The sequence below is a fragment of the Callithrix jacchus genome, chromosome 8 (assembly GCF_049354715.1).
Source record: "Callithrix jacchus isolate 240 chromosome 8, calJac240_pri, whole genome shotgun sequence".
NCBI classification, from domain to species: Eukaryota; Metazoa; Chordata; class Mammalia; order Primates; family Cebidae; genus Callithrix; species Callithrix jacchus.
The window spans coordinates 128,872,876-128,899,803 of NC_133509.1; the positions used below are offsets into that span (position 1 = coordinate 128,872,876).

The window sequence follows — 26,928 nt, forward strand, 5'->3', positions numbered from 1 at the left end:
GCTGGCCCAGAAGAATCACTAAGTTAATAATGAAATAAACTATACCACCACCCCCATCTTCTAGCTAAAAAAAAAAAAAAAAAAAAAAAAAAATTAGGATGACACACTGGCTCTGACCATTGTTTTTAATTTACGAAATCAAGTTGAACACACAAGAAGCCTATAAACACGGCAATACAGAAAAGTTAAGCTGCTGCATAGAATTCTTACTCCAAAACAAGGTAAATCTGCAAAAGGTCTCTCCCGCTATGGGTGTGAGTGGAAGAGAGGGAGACTTTTTTTACCTGGGGTTGATGGTGGAGTGAAACACAAGAGTAGGAGAGGTTTTGCAAATAGCCAGAGAACAGAGACCAATGTGCAGTCACCGACACACTTGACCAGCACAATTAATTTGCACTTGTACTTGGTTGTGGCTGTTCTGGCTGCGGCTCCTTTGGCTTCTTTTTCTTCTTCTGCTGCTTGGAGAGGCAGCTCAAAGCAGACTCGCTATTCCTTGGGGCAGACACAAGCAGGGGCGGCTTGCCAGACTGAGTGGGATACTTGGTTTTCTGGCTCTCTGTAAACAGCGGCTGGGAGAGCAGGTGGCGCAGCTCCTTCTTCAGAACCTTCATTTGCTTTTGTCTCCGACGCTCTTCTTGCTGGTCAGCTTTTCCACCTAGAAACGCAATACAAAAATGATCCTATTTACTATGGTTTGTAAAAACATTTTGTTTCCCTTGATGGATAACAGAATAAAAACTGTTTTAGAACTACTTTAGGGAGGTGGAGTTGCAAAGTTCTCTAAAGAAGCCAGTGGAGGCTTGGCAGGGGCTGTAAATGGATAACATCTAACCATTTGGGGGGGATACGCAGGACCGTTCTATACTTTTCTCCTTTGTAAAAACACTCGAAGACTGGAATTATCTTTACAGATGAAGCAAATTGGCTTAGAGAAGTCACCTGGCTTACACCTCAGAGCCAGCCATCAGACAGAGCCCAGAACCCAAGTCTTCTGACAGAAGATCACCTTTCTTCCTATTACCTACCCACTTACTGCCCACCTGGGGTTTGGAGACTTCACAACTACAACCCCCTTAGGAGACAATGAATGCTTCTTTGTAGCCCAGCTCTCCTCTACCTTGCCACCAGTGCTGTGACTGCACATACAGAGGTGGGCAAAGCCAAAGGGCTCCATCTCAGCCTGTCCTCAGGAAGGGAAGCCAGGGCCTCCACATCTTCAGCCCAAGCCCCAAAGCTGAACTACCAGGACTAGCTCACTGTCTATAAGCCCACTGGTTTGGCTCCTGACTTCCATGCTGAGCAGACAGCAGTAAGTTTGGCTCTGAATCTGCTGACTTGAGCACTGAGGTATCAATATCTCAGGTGAGCTGTACATTTGGTGGTGTGGAAGAAGCACGGAATTCTAGACCTGGTTCTACAACTTCTTAGACTCAGGAGCTTTCTCAAGGTGGGACCGAGCAGATTCATCCCTGAAGCCTCAGCCTCTGGCCACACACAGAGTAGCAGCTCAGGAAATGTCTGGTGACAGAGCTACTTCCCTGCACAAATTGCCTCTGCTGTAAGTATCTAGTTCCCATGTGTAAAAGAATAGTACTTCCTGTTATGTTCATGTCATGAAAGTGGAGATGATCAAATGAGATAATGGCATGAAAGTGCTTTGTCAGCTTGGAAGGCAGGTGTAGTAGGAACCATAATGACAAATAGCTTAAAATGTATAAAATACTTTCTATTTGCCAGGCAATGCTGCAAGCACCCAATATTTTTTAACTCGATCAATCTTCCCAACAATCCCATGAAATAGATGGCTGATTACTTCCATTTTATCGAAAAAAGAAAGCTGAGACACAACAGAGGTTAAATAACTTCAGTCACACAGTAAAAGGAATCAGCAGGCATTCTAACACAGGCACATTGGCCAGAGAGCCTGCTCCCGTCCTCACTGTATCCACTGCCTGTCCACGTAAGAGGCGGCAGCTAAGGATGCAAGACAGAGACAGAGGAAACCCATCTGGAACGGGGGCCTGTTAGCAAAGAAGGGGAAGGACGTCTTGCTGATTTTGGCAAGACCCACAGTAGTAGCGAAGGTTCCAACGAAGCACAAGTTAAAGAGAAATTTCACCTTCCTCAATTCCCATCCGGCCCAAGGGCTTACCCTTATACATGTCTTCTTCCAGCTCAATCTCCAAGGCAGCCGCTGCCTGCTCAATCCAAGAATTGTGCAGACAAGCCTGGAAGTTCCGATACTCAGATTTCTCAATCAGTCGAGCTAAACGGATTCGCTCCTGGGTTAAAGTAACAGAAAATATTCATCTGAAAGAGAGTTCAGGCCTCTGGGAAGCAAAGTCTCACTTGAGTTGTGTGTCTTTGTTTGTGTGTTTGCTTGAGGGAGGATCTCACTCTGCTGCCCAGGCTGGAGAACAGTGGCATGGATCATGGCTCATTGCAGCCTCAACCTCCTTAACTCATGTGATCCTCCCACCTCAGCCTCCCAAGCAGCTGGGACCACAGGCTAGCACCACCATGCCCAGCTAATTTTTTTTTTTTGGTAAAGACAGGGTCTCACTGTGTTGTCTAGGCTGGTCTTGAACTCCTGGGCTCAAGGGCTTTTTCCCCCTCAGCCTTCCAAAGTGCTAGGATTACAGGCATGAGCCACCATGCCCAGCAAGCAGTGTTTTTAAAAAGCTCTTGAGATCAGTGATCAGTGAGAAGCAGTTCAGTTCCTACTGAACTTCATTTGCTTTGTTTCCTGATAAAGCCCAGTGGGCAACCATTACCCTGTGTAAATCTGTGTGTACACATGTAAGCACAACCGCCAACATTCCCAACAATCAACCTAACAGCCACATCCTTTGAAAACCCTTACTGGTTTGACTGCCAGCCTATAGGTAACCAAAGTGAAGTCTTACAACAGCTGGCTTCTATAGCTGAGCTAAGAAAAAAAACATTTCAATTCTCCCTCGAGGGGGTTTTAGGGCTACAATGCAGTGGCAAGATGTCCTGAGAAAATGAGAAAGATCTTGTAATGTGGGGAAAGGAACCGTGGGAAGTCTGGGTAGCTCCTAACCCTGCTTACTAATGGGAATTCTCTTATGATTTCCACCTTTCCATCCTTATCTCCACCCTATTTCCCCACACAGCTAATATTTCTTTCGAGAGAAGCCAACAGTCCTTGAATTGTTCCATGCTTTTGCCCCCTCAATTCCTGGTATTCCATCTCCTCTGTACCCTTCCACATATTTGCCTTCAGGAAGCTTGGAGAGAACATCTTCTCCTCCCAATATAACCACATGCCCAGTGATTCCACATGGCTCCATTGTAACTGAACTTAATATTCACAGCTGGCAAACCTCTGGGAGGAGAACCCATCCCACTTTGGTCCCTAACACAGTGTCCCTCAATAAGCAGCACTCACCTGGTTAATGCCTGAGTTAAAATAAAACCCCAAAGACAGAATTTACTGGCACCTGCTTCAGGGATGTGCCAAACCTGTAGCATCCACCTCAGCAAGAAAACTAACCACACTGTCTACAACCCTCTGAGAGAATGTCCAGGCAGCCAACCACTGCACTGTCCAGTGAGGAGGGGGAACTTCATGGCCAGACAAGGAAGAAATGGTTCAGGGAGAAAATGCCTCACACCTTCAGTCACTCCCCTTTTCTCCCTTTTCCCAGGCATGTTGCTCTCAATCCTTTCTACAAGTCTCTTTGTTCAGCCATTGGCAGAACCATTCCTTAGTTTTCAAGGGTTATGCTGCCAGAGCCCCACAGTGAGGTGCTCTGTGAGGGAGCAGCACAATCCCTTCATTAGCACTGGGCTTTTAACTTTGCTCTCTACCTTGACCACGTCCATGTATTTTGTCTGCACGGGGAATAGTGGGATGTCTTCATCTTTCTTGAGGGTTTTGTAAATCTTCTTAAAGTTGATCACATCCTCAGGCCCAATCAACATCAGGCTGAGGCCTTCGTTGGTAGCTCGAGCAGTTCGACCACTTCGGTGTACATATATCTCTGAGGTACGTGGGACCTGCCACAGGAAGAACTGGGAGATCAAAACATGGCCACTGCCAAACACTGGTCCTTTCCTCAGGGCCACATCCCCAAGCTGGACCCTCCTCCCTCCCAGCCAGGCAGGTAGAAACCTCTGCAGCATTGTAAAGCAATCTAACCCTCCTCTCTTAATCCCACATTCAAAATATTCCCAGGTTTAGCCCATTCACTGTGCAGGCTCTCCTCTCCCATGCTCCTGCTGGTTCAGGTCCTCAGGACCATGCAGCCAGACCACAGCAGTCACTTATTATCCAGGATTTAAAGTGAAGCAGCCCAGCTCCACAGACCATGTTAATCACTGGGTTATACTAATCCAATATATATATTAGCCATAGGTAACGTGGCATGGTTACTGACATTCACTGAGCCTCTGGCACACAGCATTAATCAAGCACAACAGTCTTCTCCACTGGACCCAGATAACATCTAGGTATCTTTTCCGATATAGTACTTTAAGCAGTACTTTATGAACCGTTCATAAGAGTTCTAGAAATGAGATTTATTTGCCATTCTTTGTTTAGAGGATAAAAGTGTCTTAGAGTGTCTTCAACTTGACACTCAGGGCCTTCAGCAACTTGCCCCCAACTTACCCCACCAGCCTCAGCAACTACTCCTTTCCCAACACATCTCCTCTTACCACTCTAAGCCAAGTGCCCTTGAACATTGCCCATTTCTTTGCTCCTTCTTTTTCTGCCTCTACATGTCCAAATCCTCTCCACCTTAAATGCCAGGCATCTTTTTAGAAAGTACTTTCCAGACTCCCAAACCAGAAGTTACCTCTCTCTTCCATTGTATTTTGTAATTTTCTAATAACTTCTACCTTAAATTATGGCTGTGGTCATCTCACCTCCTCTGCTGGATCCAATACTTCTTAGGGGCTGGGACTGCATTTGATTCATCTTGACTCCACAAAGGTTGACCCAGCTACTTCCCCCAAAAAGGGTAGAGTATATAGAGACTTGCTAAACCAAAATTGGCACCTGTGATACCCTGGAATATATATTTACTCTTCATCCCTGTTTCCTGGCAAAGGAATCTCCAAAGTAATGTCTTTTTGTATGCTAATGACAAACTACTGACTGATGGCTGATAGCCCCCTAGGTAGCTTCAGGATGGGGGCTGGTCACCAGAAAGGCCAAGGCAGGATTAGAAGGTTGGGACTTTCAGCCTTCCTTCCCAAAGGCCAATGGTTTAATTTATCATCTTAATGAAGTCTCCATTAATAGCCCCAAAGGACAGGGTTTGGAGAACTTTTGAATAAACTTAGTATGTGGAGGTTCTTGGAGGGTGGTATACTCAGGACAGGCATGGCGTACCCTCAGCCTATACAGCTCCCCATCTATATTCTTCGTAATATCCTCTATAATAAACTGGTAAATGTGTTTCTTTTAGTCCTGAGAGCTGCCATAGCAAATTAATTGAACCCAAAGAGAGGGGTCATGGGAACCCCAACTTGAAGCTGGTTGGTCAGAGGTTCTAGAGGTCCGGACTTATTGGCTGGTCGTGAGAAGGAGGGACATCTTGTGGGATCTGAGACTATCTCCAGGAAGACAGCATCAGAAAATGAAACTGAATTAGAGGACACCCAGCTGGTGTCTACTGCTTGATATGTGGTGAAAACTACCACACATTTGGTTACAGAAGTCTTCTGTGTTGATTGTTGTTGTGAAGTGAGAGAATGGGAAAAAGCACTTTGAGTTTGTTTTTTCACTGAAACAGCAGCCTAAAAGATTTTTAAAAGCACAAAGAGGAATTAAAGCGAAAAAATAATAATGCCATAATACCTACCATTTATTGAGTGTTTACACTGTGCTACCGGCTTCATCAGCATCAGCTCAATTTAATTTTCAGGATAACCCTATGGGGTAGCTAGCATTGCTACTTCCAGTTTACAAACAATGACATGGAAACCAGAGGTACTAAATAACTGCCTAAAGCTAACCAACTACGAAGCAGTAGTCTGCGGATTAGAACCCTGGCAGTCTGGCTCAGGTGCCCATACTCCTAACCACAACTCTATGCTGATATTCACTAGACGCACACACTGATATTATTGCTACTATCAATGGCAGTTAACGTGAGTAAGTGCTTACAATGTGCCAGGTTCCTTCTTAAGCTCTTTATACCTAGTAACTTATCTTAATAAGAACCCTAAATAGGTACTCACTGCTGTTTAAAACACGAGAAATATTAAATATTTTACAAATTTAATTATATGACCTGTTCAAGGTTACACAGCTAGGATTTGAGCCTGGAGAGATCTAAACTAGCACACTTTTCTATTAATACTTCTCTACATCAGGGTAACCACTTCACATGCTTAACTTATTATGGCCATTTCACAGAAAAAACTAAGACACTTAACCTGACAATATAAAGTAGCTTGGAGAGAAGGGCTACCTGACATCAGACAAAGCAAGGTTTTCTGGAGACCAAATCTCAGCAGAGTTCCAAAAGCAGGAGCAGTGGGCACTTGATGCCATTGGTATATATTCTCTGATTCAAGAGTCCTGGAACCAACAATTCCTCCTCCCTCCCCCAACCTCATCTTAAAAATTCCCCATTCAATGCAGGAAGATGCCTATAAATTCTCAGATACCCCTACCTGGTAATGGATGACATGCTGGACTTTAGGAATATCCAGACCCCGAGCTGCCACATCTGTTGCCAAGAGTACACAGCTGTGGCAGAGAGAGAAAGCTCATTAGTAATAACAGCTATCTTTAATCAAATTCTTACCAACCGCTGAGCATCTTAAACATTATAGTCCTTTCCAATACCTCCAAGATAGCACTATTATCTCCCTTTTACAGATAAACTGATTAACTCCCCAAGGTATGTACATGGCTATTCAGTTGCAGAGTCTGGATCCAAACTTGGGACTCACTGACCCCAACCAACATGCCATACTCTGCAATGATAAAGACTCCCTCCAGTGAGTTAAATAAGGCCATACATATTCTGGGTCAGTGACCTCCTCTCCTACCACCCTCTCATTTCCTCCCAGTGGCACTGACTTCCTTGATATTCCCCAAACAAACCAAGCATGCTCTCACCTCCAAGCCTTTGCACTTGCAACTCCTCAGGCCTTAAAGGGTCTTGCCTCAGATATACACATGACTCACTTCATTACTTTCTTCAGTTCTCTGATCAATTCTCGCCTCATCAGAGAAGTCTCCCTGACCACACATACCCAATCTCTTTTCTCCAACCCCTGCTCATCTTACTTCTTAGAATCACTTGTACACTGTGGGCTTACTTTGCAATTTACTATCTCCCTCTATTAGAATGTAAACTCCATGAAAGCATGGACTTTGCATTACTCATTGCTGTATTACCACCACATAGAACAATGTCTGGTTCATGGTAAGCATTTGATAAATGTGTTGCATGATGTTTCTCAATGTGTGGTTCAAGGAAAGTCAAAAGTACTTCAGGTGCTTCAAAATGTTAAGATTGACCCCTTTGGGGTCCTCACTCCCTGAATTTCTAAGCTAAAGCTGGGAAATGCAATGAAAATCCTAGTTTGTAAAACATTAAACTTACTGCTGTAAGTCAGGGTCAGCAAACTTTTTCTATAAAGAGCCAGACAGCACTTCCAGCTTTGTGAACAACATAGCGTCTATGGTGACTATTCAACTCTGCCATTTCAGTGCAAAAGCAGATATAGGCAATACATAAATGGGTCTTGCTGTGTTCCAGTAAAACTTCTACTATAAAAACAGGTAGCAGCCAGGTGAGATGGCATGCATCAGCAGTCCTAGCACTTAGGAGGCTAAGGTGGGATTGCTTAAGGCCATGAGTTCGAGTTTAACCTGGGCAACATAGCAAGACCCCATCTCCAAAAAGAAAACAGAAAGGGCAGCAGGCAAAATTTGGCACAAGGGCTATAGTTTGCCAAGACTTGTGCTAAGCTAACCCCACACTGATATCCCACAGTGATAGTGGTAACATGTAATAGTAAACCACCGATACTATTTATCAATTTTTAAAAACAAATAAATCAAACACTTGTTCTAGAAACTAATTACCCCATGACCTGACACAACACTGGCAAAAGACACTTTACAGTCTGCCTCAACTTCCCAGGCCCTCATCTTGACAATCTGCACCCTGTTCCCTAAGCATTAGTCTGGTCCAAAGGTAGATGGACAAAGACAGCAGGATGAGAAACAGCATGGGCTCTGAGGTCCAACAGACTTGTCTTGAGGCCCAGCTCCACCACTTCCAGGCAGAGAAATCTTGGGCAAACTAATCAGCTTTTCTAGACCTGATTTTCTCATCTATAAATGAGAACAGTGATAGTGGTAACATGTAATAGTAGGATTAGAAATTATTCAAGTTAACATTTAGCAATATACACATACTATGTGCTAGAGACTGTTCTAAACACTTTACGCGCATGAATTCACAATCACTTAATCCTCTTAACAACCCTATAATGGGTTCTATTATTATTCTCATTATCCCAATAATGAGAAAATTAAAGTACAGAGAAGTTAAATAACTTGACCACCTAAGGAGTGACAGAGCTGGGATTTGATTTCAGGCTTTCCGGTTCCAGGTTCTGTGCTCTTCACCATGAATCTATTCTGCTTCCTCTTATGGATGTTAGGAGAGTAACTGAATGTGATAATGTATCTAAAGTGCCAGCACAGACCCTATTGTCTAAATATTCAATATTATGTATTTTCACCCATATTCATTACTATAGAAGTTTCTGTAAGGTATTTAACAGCCACCAAATCCATTAAATGAGAGTAACCTTGCCAAATGCTGTGCAAACAGAAGTCTACCCTCTATCTACCCTCTATTGAGGTAATGCCCATATGATAGAAGGTAGCTTTTTCACCATCTCCCCACCATCCTGACCGCTTTTACCCCAGTAACTAACTAGAGGCTATGCCTCTGGGGACAGTCCTAACTTACTCTTCCAGACAGGCAAACTGCTCCAGGTTTCTCAGCCTCTGCTTCTGGTGCATACAGGCATGCAGGGTCAAGGGCATGATATCAAGGACTTTGAGAAGCCCAGAGAGGCGTTTGATGCAAGAGATGCTGTTAGCAAACACTAAGCTGCGGCCTGGATACTGCATCAGGAAGTAGTACAAGTAGAGGTCTTTCTCATCAGTCTCACAATGGATCTTAGTCTCTGTTAGTGTCTCCACCGTGGCTTCATTCCTTGTAAGGTCAATGACCTTGGGCTTGCCCCTGATGCCAATTTTATGCATAAGGAGATCAAGTTTGGCTGTTTTGTCCATTTTCTTGGTATGCTTCTTATGAAGGATTCGAGCAGGAGCCTGATGCACTAAGGTGAGTGTGGCAGAAAAAACAAGCGTTTGTCTCTTTGGGTTGTATTGGGAGTCATTGAGCATCTCTAGCAGCTGTGAGAGCTCAGCAAAATGGCCTTTCTCAACCATCCGGTCAGCCTCATCCACTACCAGGCACCTGCAGATCCAGAAAGATCCATATCACTGGTCAGCAGCAGGTTAAGAGGAATAATCTATAGCACACCCTACTCTCATCCTGAAAACATACATACACACACACACACACACACACACACAAACACACACCCCTCACTACCACCACCACCACCATCCGTGCCTCAACTAATCTCCCTCATGCACACTTGGCTTTCTAGAGGCCAGGGTCTGGATGATACCACACCATGGCATTCTGCGATGGGAAGAAGGCATTGCCTACACCATGTCACCTGAGGCTTGTTTCAGAAAAGGCAGTGAGGGGGAAAGAAGAGATATCATTTATTACCTGAGCTGCCGAAGGTTCCTCAAATGATAATGCTTTTCTTTAATTAGCTCCCACAGCCGTCCTGGAGTGGCAATCACAATCTCAGGATAACGGTTCAGCATCCTCTGCTGTTTCTGCGTGGACATTCCACCAACCAAAATAGCAGTTTTAATTCCTATGGGACAGAATACATAAGGGACACTTATTGAACCTGGGTGCTCATTTTCTTACATGGATGACACAAGCACCCCAGATTAGCCGAGACAGTCACCAGCACAGCATAATGCTCTAGAGCACTGATAAAAGAGCAGGCCTGGCCAGACTGCTGGTGCCACTCCTAGAAGGCTTACCAAGTCTTCTATGAACTGGGTCCTACTTCTTTGACCTCATTTCTTTTCTACTCTCTCCCCTCCAACCACACCAAAGGGGCTGAATTTGAACCCATGTATGCTTACTTCCAAAGCTCTGGGAAAACGGAACACTGGTGTATCACAATGCTATGGGAAATATTACCTGCAGCTGTGCTACACCTCTCCTAGGAAGCCTTTCCCATTCCCTCAATTAGAACTATTCTGAAAAGTCCTCTAATGGCCTGTTCTATTTTCTTCTCTAGTGGAAAACTTCTTAGTATCATGCAGGTGAATGGCTTAGTGCTTTGCACATATTAACAACTTGGTAATTAACTGCTGCTTTTGTTATAAAATTAAAATACCCAGAGTGAAGTCCTTCCCAGAGTGAATTCCCTGAGAGAATTAAATCCTAATTGGTGAGCGCAGGGATCAGCAAACTTTTTCTTAAAAGGTCCCTGGTAAACATTACTGGCCTCTTAGGCCAGATGGTCTCTGTCACAACTATTAACTCTACTCAACTTTGCCTTTATAGTACAAAAGCAGCCATAGACAATATAAAACCAAATGGGTGTGGGCGTGTTCCAGTAAAACTTTACAAAACCAGGCAGTTTGCTAATCCCTGCCCTGAGCATCCAGTGTAGCCAATAAATTTCCCAAGCATCTACAATGGCACCAACTACATATTATCCTTGAGGGAATTGCGAAAATGTCACTTAATTTTTGTAGGGCTTAATTCTTTGGCTCATAGGTAAGAATGGCTTACCCTAGAAGGCAGGAGCATAGCTCATTCATCTTTACCACCCAGCATTTGGGATTTGCTTAGAAAATATTTATTAAATGGAACTAAACCTCACCTGTAAACCTGGCCACAGCATCAATGTGCTGTTTGACCTGGAGAGCCAGCTCTCGAGTGGGTGTCAGAACCAGTCCAAGCAGAGGACGCTTTGGATATGCCTTACAGGTGGCGCTTTTGTCATCCAACTCTTGTTTTAGATTTCCGGGCTGCTCTTCATCAAGCTTTTCCTCCTCATTCTCATTCTGTTTGGGAACAGACTTCTCCCTGATCAGGGAAGACGGCCCTTCACCAGCATCATCATCACCAAAGAGCAACACCTGGTCTGAGACAGTGCCTCCAGTCTTGGCTCTTGCCTCAGCTGCAGTATCACTGGGCAGTGCTTCACTCTCAGTTACAGTATCAGGCAACACTCCAGACTCAGTTTCAGCCTTGCCTGGTGATCTGGTCTCAGCTTCGGCCTCAGTTGTGGTCTCTCTAGGTGGTGCTTCAGTGTTTCTTGGAGCAGCGGCAGCCTTCCTCTTATGCCACTGCAAAACTGCATGAATCATTGGGATGGCAAAGGCAAGAGTTTTCCCACTTCCTTAAAAGTAAAAAAACAAAACAAAATAAACACAGTATGAATCAACAGATGAACATACTTTAGTGTGAAATTCATTCTTTTGCACAGAGTAAGGTAGCCAAGTGCCACCCTGACCAACCGAAAGCTCCTCCACTCTACACAGATTTTACCCCAAGGAACCAGAAGGCACAAGTAAATTAGAACCCAAGGAAAAGTATGGCAGGCTAGCTCTTAGGTCTTAGATCCAAGAAATGAAACAATGAAGAGATAAAGGACAAGTTTTGGGTCTATGTGTTGTTGTGGGGGGTGAAAATTGGTAATCTATACAATACTTTCCTAAGACCTTTCTTTGGTGAGAAAGGACTAAAAGAAAATTTTCCTAGTTTTCAGAAAATTTAAATATAAAACTTTTGTCTATGCCTGAACATTTTCAAACTTGCCTTTCAATGTACACAGAGTCCAAATCATCTGGGTGGTCAAAACAAAACACCTCAGGCAGAGAATTTAAAGAAGTTCCAAAGAGATAATGCCCTAGGCAGAAGCCAATAAATGCTTCCTCTAGGGAGAAACCCTTATCGTAGGTCCCCAAAAATTTTCACAATTTTCAAAGAAAATAAGCAGCTCTCAGTAAAAAATAACCACACAAAAATAAAATACTATAAGGAAGAAAGAGAGCAAAAACAGACACATCAACTTTTTGATAAGAAAAACAATGGGCCAGGCGTGGTGGCTTACGCCTATAATCCCAGCACTTTGGGAGGCCAAGGCGGGTGGATCACAAGGTCAAGAGATCGAGACCATCCTGGTCAACATGGTGAAACCCTGTCTCTACTAAAAATACGAAAATTAGCTGGGCATGGTGGTGCGCACCTGTAGTCCCAGCTACTCAGGAGGCTAAGGCAGGAGAACTGTTTGAACCCGGGAGGTGGAGGTTGTGGTGAGCTGAGATCGCGCCATTGCACTCCAGCCTGGGTAACAAGAGCAAAGCTCTGTCTCAGAAAAAAAAAAAAAAAAAAAACAGACTTTTTACCAGAAACAATGAAAAGCCAGAAGACAGTGTAGCAGTATTTTTTATTTGAATGCGTTTAAAAAAAAAAAACCCTGATGCTTTGGGAAGCTGAGGTAGGTGGATCACGAGGTCATGAGATCAAGACCATCCTGGCCAAGATGATGAAACTCCATCTCCACCGGAACAGGCGCTGGTGTCCATGGCTGAGAGACCCGTAGAAGGTTCACATCACAGGACTCCGTGCAGACAACCCCCAGTACTAGCCTGGAGTTGTCTAGACCCAGAAGAGAGATCTGCAGTTTGATGGCAGCTATTGATGCCACTCCTGGAATCAATAGAATCCATTCACATCCATAGGCATCAATCACATCTATAGGAAAAGGGGGAGAGTACTACATCAAGGGAACACCCCATGGGACAAAAAACACCCCATGTAAACAACAGCCTTCAGCCCTAGATCTTCCCTCTGAAAGAGCCTACCCAAATGAGAAGGAACCAGAAAACCAACCCTGGTAATACGACAAAACGAGGCTCTTCAACACCCCTGAAAAATCACATGAGTTCACCAGCAACGGATCCAAACCAAGAAGAAATCCCTGATTTACCTGAAAAAGAATTCAGGAGGTTAGTTATTAAGCTAATCAGGGAGGGACCAGAGAAAGGCAAAGCCCCAATGCAAGGAAATCCAAAAAATGATACAAGAAGTGAAGGGAGAAACAATCAAGGAAATACATAGCTTAAAGAGAACACAATAAAAAAATTCAAGAAACTCTGGGCACATTTTTAGAAATGTGAAATGCTGTGGAAAGTCTCTGCAATAGAACTGAACAAGCAGAAGAAAGAGATTCAGAGTCAAAGACAAGGTCTTCAAATTAACCCAATCCAACAATGACAAAGAAAAAATAAGAATAAATGAACAAAGCCTCTAAGAAGTCTGGGATTATGTTAAATGGCTAAACCCAAGAATAATCGCTATTCCTGAGGAAGAAGAGAATTCTAAAAGCTTGGAAAACAAATTTGGCAGAGTAATAGAGGAAAACTTTCCCAGCCTTGCTAGAGACCTAGATATCCAAATACAAGAAGCACAAAGAACACCTGGGAAATTCACCTCAAAAATATCTTCACGCACTGTTATTGGGTTATGCAAAGTTAAGAATTTTAAGAGCTGTGACACAGAAGCACCAGGTAACCTATAAAGGAAAACCTATCAGATTAACAGCAGACTTCTTAGCAGAAACCCTAAAGCTAGAAGGGACTGGGGCTCTATCTCTAACCTCCTCAAACGAAACAATCATCAGCCAAGAATTTCGTATCCAGCAGAACTAAGTATCATATATGAAGGAAAAATACAGTCGTTTTCAGATAAACAAATGCCGAGAGAATTTGCCATTACCAAGACACCACTACAAGAACCGCTAAAAGGAGCTCTAAATATTGAAACAAATCCTGGAAACATATCAAAACAGAACAACCTTTTGAAAGCATAAATCACACAGGACCTATAAAAAAGAAATACAAGTTAAAAAGCAAAAACAAAAAACAAAACTAACGTACACAGGCAACAAAGAACATGATGAATGCAATGATAACTCACATTTCAAAACTAACATTGAATGTAAATGGCCTAAATACTCCACTTAAAACATACAGAACTGCAGAATGGATAAGAACTCACCAACCATCTGTTGCCTTCAGGAGACTCATCTAACACAAAGGACTCACATAAACTTAAAGGGGTTGAAAAAGGCAATTCATGCAAATGGACACCAAAAGCAAGCAGGTGTAGCTATTCTTATATCAGACAAAACAAGCTTTAAACTAACAGTGGTAAAAACAGACAAAGAGGGACACTGCATAATGGTAAAAGGTCTTGTCCAACAGGAAAATATCACAATCCTAAACATATATGCATCTAATACTGGAGCTCACAAATTTATAAAACAATTACTAATAGACCTAACAAATGAGATAGACAGCAATACAATAATTGTGGGGGCCTTCAATACTCCACTGTCAGCACTAGACAGGTCATCAAGACAGAAAGTCAACAAAGAAACAATGGATTTAAACTATACCTTGGAACAAATGGATTTAACAGATATACACTGAACATTTCATTCAACAACTACAGAATACACTTCTATTGAACAGCGCATGGAACTTTCTCCAAGATGGATCATATGATAGGCCATAAAACAAGCCTCAATACATTTAAGAAAGTTGAAGTTGTATCAAGTACTCTCTCAGACCACAGTGCAATAAAACTGGAAATCAACTCCAAAAGCAACCTTCAAAACTATGCAAATATATAGAAATTAGATAACCAGCTCCTGAATGAGCATTGGGTAAAAAATGAAATCAAGATGGAAATTTAAAAATTCTTCAAACTGAATGAAAATAATGACACAACCTGTCAAAACCTCTGGGATACAGCAAAAGCACTGCTAACAGGAAAGTTCGCAGCCCTAAACAGCTACATCAAAAAGTCTGAAAAAGCACAAACAATCTAAGGTCATACCTCAAGGAACTAGAGAAACAACAACAAACCAAACGCCAACCCAGCAGAAAACAACCAAGATCAGAGCAGAACTAAATGAAAATGAAACAACAGCAAGAACAACAAAATACAAAAGATAAATGAAACAAAAAGCTGGTTGTCTGAATAGATAAATATAACTGATATTTATTATATCATTATTATTATGACCATTAACAATGTTAACCAAGAAAAGAAGAGAAAATCCAAATAAACTCACTAAAAAACTAAACAGGAGATATTACAACTGACACCACTGAAACACAAAAGATCATTCAAGGCTACTATGAACACCTTTACACACAACAACTAGAAAACCTAGAAGAGATGGATAAATTCCTGGAAAAATACAACTCTCCTCCCTTAAGTCAGGAAGAATTAGATACCTTGAACAGACCAGTAACAAGCAGCAAAAATGAAATGGTAATTTAAAAATTACCCACAAAAACAGTCCAGGACCAGACGGATTCACAGCAGAATTCTACCAGACATTCAAAGAAGAATGGTTACCAAGCCTTTTGACACTATTCTACGAGACAGAGAAAGAAGAAACCCTCCCTAATTCATTCTACGAAGCCAGCATCACCCTAATATCAAAACCAAAAAAGAAAACTACAGACCGATATCCCTGATAAACATAGATGGTAAAATGCTTAACAAAATACTAGCTACCTGAATTTTTGAGTCAGTGTTGCTGCAATGGATGGGTCTTTCTCTGACCTCCCTGAGCTCTTCACCTTCTGCACCCTGCCCCAGGCAATGCTTTCCTCTCTCTTGCTTTCCTTTCCCTTTCCTACATTTTCCCATACTCAGGGCAACTATTTTGCCCAGGAACCACGTGTTAAAACTCCTGGTCAGAGGTCCTTGAAACAAAAAACCTGGATGAGGTTTCCCTCTCATTTTGTTTTATGTCCTTGGGAGCTTTACCTTGTAACCATATGGTGGTACTTTCAAAAAGATATCAAAAAAATATCAAAAAGATAATCCACTATGATCAAATGGGTTTCATGCCAGGGATGCAGTGATGGTTCAACATATGCAAGTCAATAAATGTGATATACCACATAAGCAGAGTTAAAAACCCAAATCACATGATCATCTCAATAGATGCAGAAAAAGCATTAGACAAAATATAGTATCCCTTCACAATAAAACTCTCAGCAAAACTGGCATACAAGGGACACACTTTAATGTAATAAAAGCCTTCTATGACAAACCCACAGCCAACATAACACTGAACAGGGAAAAGTTTAAAGCATTCCATCTGAGAACTGGAACAAGACAAGGATGCCCACTCTCACCATTCCTCTTCAACAATGTCCTCGAAGTCCTAGCCAGAACAATTAGACAAGAGAAAAAAAATAAAGGGCATCCAAATTGGAAAAGAGGATGACAAATTGTCACTGTTTGCTGACGATATGATCATTTACCTTGAAAATCCTAAAGACTCCCCCAGAAAGCTCCTAGAACTGATAAAAGAATTCAGCAAAGTTTCTAGATACAAGATGAATGTATACAAATCAGTAGCTCTTCTATACACCAACAGCAACCAAGTGGGGATTCAAATCAAGAACTCAACCCCTTTTACAATAGTTGCAAAAAAAAAAAAAAAAAAAAAAAAAAAAAAAACCTTAGGAATACACCTAACAAAGGAGTCAAAAGACCTCCACAAGAAAAACTACAAAACACTGCTGAAAGAAATCACAGACGACACAAACAAATGGAAACACATCCCATGCTCAGGGATGGGTAGAATCAATATTGTGAAAATAACCATACTGCCTAAACCAATCTACAAATTCAATGCAATCTCATCACAATACCATCATCATTCTTCACAGAATTAGAAAAAAAAATTCTAAAATTCCTATGAAACCCAAAAAGAGCCTGCAGAGTCAAAACAAGACTAAGCAAAAAGAACAAATCCAGAGGCATCACATACTCGATTTCAAACTATACTATAAGGCCATAGTCACCAAAACAGAGAGGTATTGGTATAAAAATAGGCATGCATACCACCATGAAACAGTATAGAGAACCCAGAAATAAACCCAAATACTTATAGCCAATTGATCTTTGACAAAGCAAACAAAAACATAAAGTGGGGAAAGGACACCATTTTCAACAAATGGTCCTGGGATAACTGGCTAGCCACCTGTAAGAGAATGAAACTGGATCCTCATCTCTCACCTCATACAAAAATCAACTCGAGATGGATTAAGAACCTAAGTCCTGAAACTATAAAAATTCCAGAAAGTAACATTGGAAAAACCCTTTTAGACACTGACTTAGACAAGGATTTCACGACCAAGAACCCAAAAGCAAATGCAATAAAAACAAAGATAAATAACTGGAACTAAATTAAACTAAAGAGCTTTTGTACAGCAAAAGGGACAGTCAGCAGAGTAAACAGACAACCCAGAGTAGGAGAAAATTTTCACAATCTATCCATCTGACATAGGACTAATATCCAGAATCTACAACAAAATTGAACAAATCAGTAAGAAAAAATCCCATTAAAAAGTGGGCTAAGGACACAGACAATTCCCAGCGGAAGATACAAACTGCCAATAAACATAGACTCAGCATCACTAATGATCAGGGAAATGCAAAGCAAAACCACAATGTAATATCACCTTACCCCTGCAAGAACGGCCATAATCAAAAAATCAAAAAACAGAAACAGCAGATGTTGGCAGCTGGTCATGGTGGCTCATGCCTATAATCCCAGCACTCTGGGAGGCTGAGGTGGGCAGATCACCTCAGGTCAGGAGTTCGAGACCAGCCTGGCCAACGTGGTGAAACCCGCATCTCTACTAAAAATACAAAAATTAGTCGGGTGTGTTGGTGGGCGCCTGTAATTCCAGATAGTAAGGAGGATGAGGCAGGAAAAATTGCTCGAAACTGAGAGGCGGAGGTTGCAGTGAGCCAGAATTATGCCACTGCACTCCAGCCTGGGCAACAGAGCGAGACTCCATCTTAAAAAAAAAAAGATGTTGGCACGGATGTGGTGAACAGGGTACACTTCTACACTGCTGGTGGGAATGTATGGTATGAGTCACTATGGAAAACTGTGTGGAAATCCCTTTAAGAACTAAAAGTAGAACTACCATTTGATCCAGCAATCCCATTAACGGGTATCTACCCAGAGCAAAAGAAATCATTATTCAAAAAAGATACTTGCACACGCATGTTTATAGCAGCACAATTCACAATTGCAAAATCGTGAAACCATCCCAAATGCCCATCAATCAACAAGTGGATAAAGAAACTGGTACACGTACACACACACACACACACACACACACACACACACACACAATGGAATACTATGCAGCCATAAAAAGAAATGAATTAACAGCATTTACAATGACCTGGATGAGACTGGAGACTATTATTCTAAGTGAGGTAACTCAGGAATGGAAAAACCAAACATTGCATGTTCTCACTGATATGCAGGAGCTAATTATGAGGATGCAAAGGCATAAGAACGATACAATGGACTCTGAGGACTTGGAGGAAAGAATGAAAGGGGGTGTGGGATGAAAGACTACAAATATGGTGCAGGATATATTGCTTGGGTGGCAGGTGCACCAAAATCTCACAAATCACCACTAAACTGGACACAGCTCATGCCTGTAATCCCAGCACTTTGGTAGGCTGAGGTGGGCGGATCACTTTAATTCAGGAGTTTGAAACCAGCCTGGCCAACATGATGAAACTCCGTCTCTACTAAAAATACAAAAATTAGCTGGGCATGGTGGCACATGCTTGTAGCCCCAGCTACATAGGAGGCTGAGGCTGAGGCTGGAGAATGGCTTGATCCTAGAAGGCAAAGGTTGCAGTGAGTTGAGATCGTGCCACTGCACTTCAGCCTGGGTGCCAAAGCAAGACTCTGTCTCAAAAAAACAAAAAAAAACTTATGTAACCAACTAGCATCTGAACCCCAGTAACTTATGGAAAAATTAAAAAAATTTTTAAAATAAACATCTAAACATAAAAAGGAAAAAAAACCCTAAAAAATAGAAAACAGAAATGTGAAAAAAATAAATCAGCTATGCCATCAGTCAAAAAATAAATCCAAAATTATCAATAATCATTAATCGTACATAAACTCAATATTTTTTTTTTGAGATAAGTCTTACTGTATCACCCAGCATGATGTGTGGTGGTACGATCTCAGCTCACTGCAACCTCTGCACCCTGGGTTCAAGCAATTCCCGTGGCTCAGCCTCCTGAGCAGCTGGGACTACAGGCACATGCCACCACACCCGGCTATTTTTTTGTATTTTTAGTAGAGACGGAGTTTCACCATGTTGGCTAGGCTGGTCTAAAATTCCTGGCCTCAAGTGATCCACCTGCCTCAGCCTCCCAAAGTACTGGGATTACAGATGTGAGACACTGTGCCTCGATTCAATAATTAAATTAAAAGAAATTTTCAGATTAAACAGCAAGACTCATTTATATACTGCCTGTAAGAAATCCACATTAAATATAAAGATATAAATAAGGAAAAGTAATAGTATGGAAAAACACACACCATACTAACATTAGTCAATAAAGCTAGACTGGCTGTATTAATACCAAAGTACATTTTAGAACAAAGAATAGTACCAGGGATAAAGAGGGCCATTTCATAATGATAAGAAGCCAATGCATTTACAGGATATAACAATAATCTAATGTTTTAATCCATAAAACATTTATGCACATAACTGATTATCAGAATACATGAAACAAAAACTAATATAACTGCAAGTAGAAAATTGTCACTCAAGAAGAAAAGTAACACAAATTAATCTATTAAAGTAAATTTGTAGTTAAAAACCTTCCTACAAAGAAAAGTACAGGCTCAGATTAATTCTACCAAACATTTAAGTTGGGGGGAAAATGCCAATCCTGTGCAAATTCTTTCAGAAAACTGAACAGAATACTTCAGAAGTCATTCTGAAGCTGTATTACTGATTTCAACACCAAAAACATTACAAGAATACTGCAGACAAATATCCCAGGAACATAAATTCAAAAATCCTCAACAAAATTTTAGCAAATAAAATCCAACAATACATAAATAGAACAGTATATTGTGACCAAGTTCAGTTTACCCCTGGAATATAAGTCTAATTTCATATTTGAAAATGTCACTCACCCTATCGACAGACTAAAATTGAAAAACTGTATTTCACTACATTCAGTAAAAAAGCATTTGAAAAATATCAAACATCCATTCCTGATAAAACTTCTCAGCAAATGAGAAGTCAAAGAGAACTTCCTCAACCTGATAAAAAGCATCTACAAAAAACCTACAGCTAAGATCAGACATAATGGTGAAAGACTAAATGTTTTTCCCTGAAAGAACAAAAACAAAGCAATAATGCCCAGTCTACCACTTCAATTCAAAATTCTGCTAAAGGTGTTAGCTGGTGCAATACAAGAAGAAAAATAAAAGGCATCCAAAACTGGATAATGATCATCTTTGCAGAAAATTCCATGGAATCCTCAGAAAACTACTTGGTGGTACTAAGTTGCAGGATACAAGATCAATATAAAAAAAAAATCCATCATATTTCTTAGTAACAATTGAAAATAAAAAAAATTTTTTTTTTTTTGAGACAGAGTTTCGCTCTTGTTACCCAGGCTGGAGTACAATGGTGCTATCTTGGCTCACCGCAACCTCTGCCTCCTGAATTCAGGCAATTCTCCTGCCTCAGCATCCTGAGTAGCTGGGATTATAGGCACGCGCCACCATGCCCAGCTAATTCTTTGTATTTTTAGTAGAGATGGGGTTACACCATGTTGACCAGGATGGTCTCGATCTCTTGACCTCGTGATCCACCTGCCTTGGCCTCCCAAATTGCTGGGACTACAGGCATGAGCCACCGCCGGAAATAGAAAATTTTAAATTACAACTTACAATAGAATCAAAAATATAAAATGCTTAAGGATAAATCTAACATAGATGTGAAAAATCTATATACTGTAAATTATAAAACATTGTTGAGTTAAAGACCTAAAGAAATGGAGAGATATACCATATTCATAGACTCAATATTGTTAAGATGTCATCTATCCTCAATTTGCTCTGTAATCAATGGAATCCCACTCCAAATACCAGCTTGCTTTTTTTTGTAGAAACTATAAAACAGATTCTAAAATCCATATGGGAGGGCAAAGGCCTACAACAGTCAAAATAACTTTTAAAAAGAACAAAGTTAGAGAATTTATACTACCTGATTTTAAGACTTATTATAAAGCTACTATAACCAAGAGTAAGAAACTGACATAAAGACTCACAAATAGATCAATGAAAAAAGGAAAGACTCCAGAGAAAGACCCACACCTACATGGTCATAGATTTTCAACAAAGATACAAAGGCAACTCTGTGGAGAAAGAATAGTTTTTCAATAAATGGTGCTAAAATAAGTCAACCTGGTAGAGAAAGAAATTTTTTCAACAAATGGTGCTGAAATAAGTAGACAGCCATATGCAGAAAACCCCACAAACTTTGATCCATACTTTTCTCCATAAATAAAAGTTCACTCAATAAGAATCAGAGACCAAAACATAAAACCTAAGGCTATTAACACTTCTAGAACAACACAGGAGAAATCTTTGTGATCTTGGGTCAGGCAAAGGGTTCTTAGATAAAGCACCAAAGGTGCCAAAAGCATAACTTCATAAAAGACAAAGCTCATAATCTGAATTTCATCAAAACAAAGACATTCTGCTCTTTGAAAAACACTGTTAATGAAAAGGTAAGCCACAAACTGGGAGAAAAATTTGCAACTCTCACATCTGATAAAGCACATGTACCTAGAATACACAATGAACTCCCAAAACTCTACAATAGAACAACATCCCAATTTTTAAATGGGCAAAATAATTGAACACAAAAATAAGCATATGACAAAATTCTCAACAAAACTCTTTAAAAGTTACATTTACCACAAGACCTAGTCATTCCACACCTAGGTATTTATCCAATAGAAAGGAATGCATATATCCATACAAAGACTGGTACAACAGTATTTATAATAACTAAATTTGTAATAGCCAAAAATAAGAAAAAGCAAAAATGTCCAACAATAGATATGAACAAATTGCTCTATCCACATATTGGAATACTATTCCTCACTAAAAAGGAATTAACTATTAGTAATTGTAATAACATGGCTTAATCTCAAATTATGCTAAGTCAAAGACCCAGATACCTCCCCCCAAAGTACATATTGTATGACTTCATTATATAAAATTCTAGAAAATGCAAATTAATCTATAGTGATAGAAAGCCTATCAGTGGTTGCCCGGGGAAGAAGAAGAATAGAGGAAGGAGGGGGGAGTATAAAAAAACCTGGGGCATCTTTTTGAGGGTAATAGATATCCAGTTGACCCTTGAACACAAATTTGAATGTGTGGGTCCACTTATAGACTGAATTTCTTATACCTCAGCCTTCGCTGAGATAGCAAGACCAAGCCCTCCTCTTTCTACTCAGCCTAATCAAAATGAAGATGCGGTTGAACACCTTTATGATGATCCACTTCCATTTAATGAATAGTAAATACATTTTCTGTTCCTTACGATTTTCTTAATAACATTTTCTTTTCTCTAGTTTATGTTACTGTAAGAATAAAGTATATAATACAAAATATGAGCTAAATAGACTGCTTATGTTATCTGTAAGGTATCCGGTTAATAACAGGCTATTAGTATTTAAGTTTTGGGGGCGGTGTTCAAAATTATACATGGATTTTCGACTGCATGGGGTACTGGTGTCCCTAGTCCCCACATTGTTTAAGGGTCTATTCATTATTGCATGGGCAGTGGTCTGTTTACAGACCCAAATGCATGGCTTATCCAAGTCATTTCAAATTCCGGACTTATAGATTCACAGTATCTCATGGGGAAAGCCTGACAGGAGCTGTGGTATAAATCCAAATGTCAATCTCTGGCCACATGGGTCATCTAAAACTTGTTTTTGCCTTCCAGGGACCTACTTCAAGGACTCTGCACACAATAAAGCAGTGTAGCAGAATGCTTAACAATACACAGAACTAGCCTAGAATCCAGACACTACCATTTTCAGCTGTGTAATTTTAGGGAAGCTGTCTATGCTGTGTGAGGTTGAGTTTTCTCATCTGTAAAATGGGAATAATGGTACTTACCTCAGGGTGGTTGTGAGAACTGATTTCATCAACATAAAGCACTTAACACAGTACCTCACACATTTTCAATGCTCAGTAAATGTTCTAAGTTATTATCTCCATTCCCCTTTCCTGTAGTTTCCTCACTCTTCCATCTATATGATTATCACAGAACCTCATCCTGAGTTTCCTGACCACTGTTCCAGACAACCAAAGCACGTCTACTCAACACTTAAAATGAAGTCACTCGAAACTGACATGTGCTGCAAATTTAAAACACACCAGATTTTGAAACTTAAAGGAAAAAAAAGTAAAATATCTCACAGATTTTTTTTTAACTTTAAAAAAATGTGGCTCCTAGTAAATTTTAAATTACATATGTATTTCACATTATACAGTCACCCTTCTATAACCATGGACTCTGCATCTGTGGATTCAACCAACTGTGGATAGACAATATTCGGTGAAAAAAAACTGCATCTGTACTAAACACTGTAAAGACTTTTCTTGTCATTATTCCCCAAACAATACAGTATAACAATTTACATAAGATTTAGTTGTATGAGCTATTATAAGTAATCTAGAGATGATTTAAAATATACAGGAGGATGTGCATAGCTCATATGAAAGCACTATACCATTTTATATCAGAGACTTGAACATCCCTCTATTTTGGTCTCCAAGGGAGGTCCTGGAACCAAACCTCTATGGGCATCAAGAGATGACTATATGTATTTCTAATGGACACTGCTGGTCTAAACAGACTAATAGTCCCAGGCAGTACTAGTTCCTCCTCCAAGTCAGTAGTCTAGTCTATCCAGCAAAAGCAACCTGTCATTACGTCCAAAAGTCTCGCAGGAACATAGCCTAGTCCTAACAGTCACTTTACAGTTGAATCTATTTACAAAATCCACCCAATGACTATCCACCACACTCAAATCTTTCCAATGACAAGAAACTCATCAACTCCCAAAGCAGCAACGCTTTTTTACCTTTGGACGACTCCTGAGAATTAGACAGTTCTTCCTTATACTCATGAAGATCTACCTCTCCAGAGGGCTGATTTTAGCCCTTTACCCTTTTGAGCTATTTAGAAAAGGTTCAAGAACAGGAAAAACTACCACTTGCAGACCACTTAAAATGTACTGTGTAAGCTTTAGTTTACTGTAGCATTTAACCCTCACAGCAATGCAAGAAGAGGTAGGTACTGTTATCTCCATTTGGTTGACAATGGGATCTATACAGCTGAGAAAGATAAAAGTGATCTAGCTAGGATACCATTCAGGAAAAGCGTATTTCAAACCAGACCTGGTTGACTTCTAAACAGCTTCATTTAGCATTGCTTTTGTGGCTATGTTCTCAACAGTCTTCTCTCTCCCAGTTATCTAGCCTATTAGCAGCTATGGGCTCAATCCAGAAGCAATCCTGCCCTGGCCAAAGTTGCCCTTACCTGTCTCAGCAGCTCCAAGGATGTCCAGTTTGTCACGGATGGCAGGTGCCAACGTCAGGGCTTGGATTGGTGTGGGGGCAGAGAAGCCTAGAAAGCTGAGTGCTCGGAGAACCGGCCTGGGGACAAACAGGTCCTTCCAAGCTGACACATCTGCCTTCTGATCACGAACTTCGGGAATCCATGTCTTCGCTTTTCTGGGCACCTTAGCAGCAATGCTCTGAAAAGGCTCCATCCCTTTTCTCCCTTTCTTTTTCTTCTTTTTTGGAGCAGTTTGGACCAGGTTTCCTGATGTCATTCCCCCAACCTCTGGATCATGACAAACCATGCCCTCTTCTTCCTGGGTCTCCGGCTCAGAATCTTTGACTTCAAACTCTTTCTGGGTACTGGTTCCTTCAGTTGCTACATTTTTACTTTTCTTCAACTTCATCTTTTTCTTTGGTGAGCTAGACCCTCCCTCCTCCTCTTCTTCTGAAACAGCTTGTGCCTTTCTCTTGGGTGCCTCCTTTAAGAAGAGACTGGAGGGATTCTTGGCAGGAGAGACTAACTGGTAATCTGTCAGTTCCTCAAAGCACACTAAATCATCCATCTGTCCATCTGCGAACATATTTGGGTCAATCTTCACTTCCTTCCATTTTCCCACAACTTTGATTCCCTTTGTCTGAAATTTGCCATAACTTGATAGCTTTGGCCTTGATTTTGTGTCTTTCAACTTCATTGTTGCTGAAAAGGAGATAAATGTTCTATTAGGTTGGTCTCTGGGAAGCAGAAGGTTCTGATGCAACAAGTATTTTCTAAGCAACTACGCCCTACAAAGAACTGAGGATACAAAGATGCTCCCTCCTAGAGAAGAACAAAGGAGGAAATACCACAATACAGGCAGCTTTGCCTGGAACACAGGGTACACAGTTGATGGAACAAGGACAGATAAGCTAGACCTGGTTTGAATTCCAAATCCAACACTTGCTGTGTGCGACCTTGGATAATGCCACCCACTTCTCTCTGAACTTCAGTGCTCCCATCTATAAAAATGAGGGAGGGGACCTAACAATATCTAAGTTGTATATTTTATGTAAATAAAGGAAATTATGTAAAGCACGGAGGATGAAGCCCGCCACACGTAAGTCATTATGAAGGCAGAGTACGAATCCGAGATTTTACTGTGGGGGCAGGAGAGGTTAGCTTTATTAAAAGCTACTCTGCGCCTGCTTCCTTCCCAAGCCTTGCCAGAGAAAGTAAACGTCTGCTCCACCATCCTGGCCTTTGCCAAGCGTTTTAAAACCCATCCAGCGTTTTCATCACATTTTACGTGGCTTAATGGCCATTTAGGCCCAACCTGTTTGGTTGGAACTCGATCCAGGTTTTTCCTTTTCAGAAAGGCCAAGAAAGACAAAAAGACCAAGGCAAACCTTGGTTCAAATCCGGATTCCCCACTTGTCAGCTGTGGGTGTGCGGTGGACGTATTAATCTCTGAGTCTCTATTTCCTGGTCTGCACGATGGGGATAACGAGGACATTTGTCCCACAGGATCCTTAAACGCCACTACGAAAAAGTGACGCACGTCAAAAACCGCTAAGCATGGCGCCCGGCGAGGAGAGCACGTTCGCTCAGTGCCCGCCGGACCCGCTGCGCCACGGCAAAAAACACGCGGGGTTCAACGAGGAGAGGGCGGGGGGGGGGTGCCACGCGAACCGGGCGAGGACACGGGAGCTCTAAGCAGAGCAGAGGGGCCTCTCTCTCCTCGTGACGCTGGTCCCGCGCGGCGCTCTCGCTTTGTCTCAGGCACGAACGGGGGCACGAAACCGGGAAACTGAGAAGCAGAGGCCTTCAGGCCCCGATGCCCGGACAAGGAGCCCAGGGCGCGGGGGCCGTCGCACGCAGCTCGGTTGGACGGCTTGGGCCAGCGGCCCAAGGACCCGGGGAACCCAGCGGCCCAGAGAGACCCGCAATTAGGGACCCGGGTTCCTGGCCTCAGCCCCTCTCCGGAGTCGGCTCCAGCCCGGCTCGTTTTGGTACTCACTCTGTGGAGACGCCACTGTATAGCTTTGGTGGCTGTTCAAGCGCCTCAGAAACGACCGCCGTACCTCAGCCGCAGCAGAGACCGCAGTTCCGGGGCGGGACCTCCACGCACGAACTCGTGCGTGCTGCGAGGAAGTCCCGCCCCTCTGGCAAATGAAGCTATCTGATTGGCTGCCTTGCGGAACTCTGTCTGGCCAGTGGGAGAGCTGAGTTTGGCCGCGGACCTCTCCTCTTCCAGCTTTGCTCCTCCCAGCTTAGGAAAAGGCGGAGCGGGC

The 26,928-nt window shown here is 41.7% G+C and overlaps 1 protein-coding gene and 1 long non-coding RNA gene across 3 annotated transcripts; both read right to left on the minus strand.

Moving 5' to 3' along the window:
* Positions 1–111: 111 nt before the first annotated feature.
* On the minus strand, positions 112–26,745 carry DDX24 (DEAD-box helicase 24). Of its 2 annotated transcripts, none has more exons than XM_002754240.7 (9): positions 26,655–26,745; positions 24,638–25,357; positions 10,999–11,520; positions 9,816–9,969; positions 8,976–9,491; positions 6,652–6,727; positions 3,835–4,023; positions 2,153–2,282; positions 112–655 (listed from the first exon to the last, which is right to left on the minus strand). In XM_002754240.7, the coding sequence occupies exons 2-9, from the start codon at positions 25,350–25,352 to the stop codon at positions 387–389; spliced, it is 2,571 nt and encodes an 856-aa protein (XP_002754286.2). In that variant the 5' UTR covers positions 25,353–25,357; positions 26,655–26,745; the 3' UTR covers positions 112–386. The 2 variants fall into 2 exon arrangements, with proteins under 2 accessions (XP_002754286.2, XP_035117252.2); XM_035261361.3 differs by having other exon boundaries at positions 26,044–26,745.
* Positions 12,554–13,116, minus strand: LOC144577464 (uncharacterized). The gene is made up of 2 exons (XR_013521496.1): positions 13,017–13,116; positions 12,554–12,878 (listed from the first exon to the last, which is right to left on the minus strand). It is a non-coding gene; the product is annotated as an uncharacterized LOC144577464 (long non-coding RNA).
* Positions 26,746–26,928: the final 183 nt, after the last annotated feature.

Excerpts from the sequence above, each read along its gene's own strand:
- DDX24 (XM_002754240.7), bottom strand. The coding sequence starts at position 25,352 with ATGAAGTTGAAAGACACAAAATCAAGGCCAAAGCTATCAAGTTATGGC. Across the intron at positions 11,521-24,637 it reads CCTTGGAGCTGCTGAGACAG|GAAGTGGGAAAACTCTTGCC; the intron begins GTAAGGGCAACT and ends TTTACTTTTAAG. Across the intron at positions 9,492-9,815 it reads AGGAACCTTCGGCAGCTCAG|GTGCCTGGTAGTGGATGAGG; the intron begins GTAATAAATGAT and ends CTGGATCTGCAG.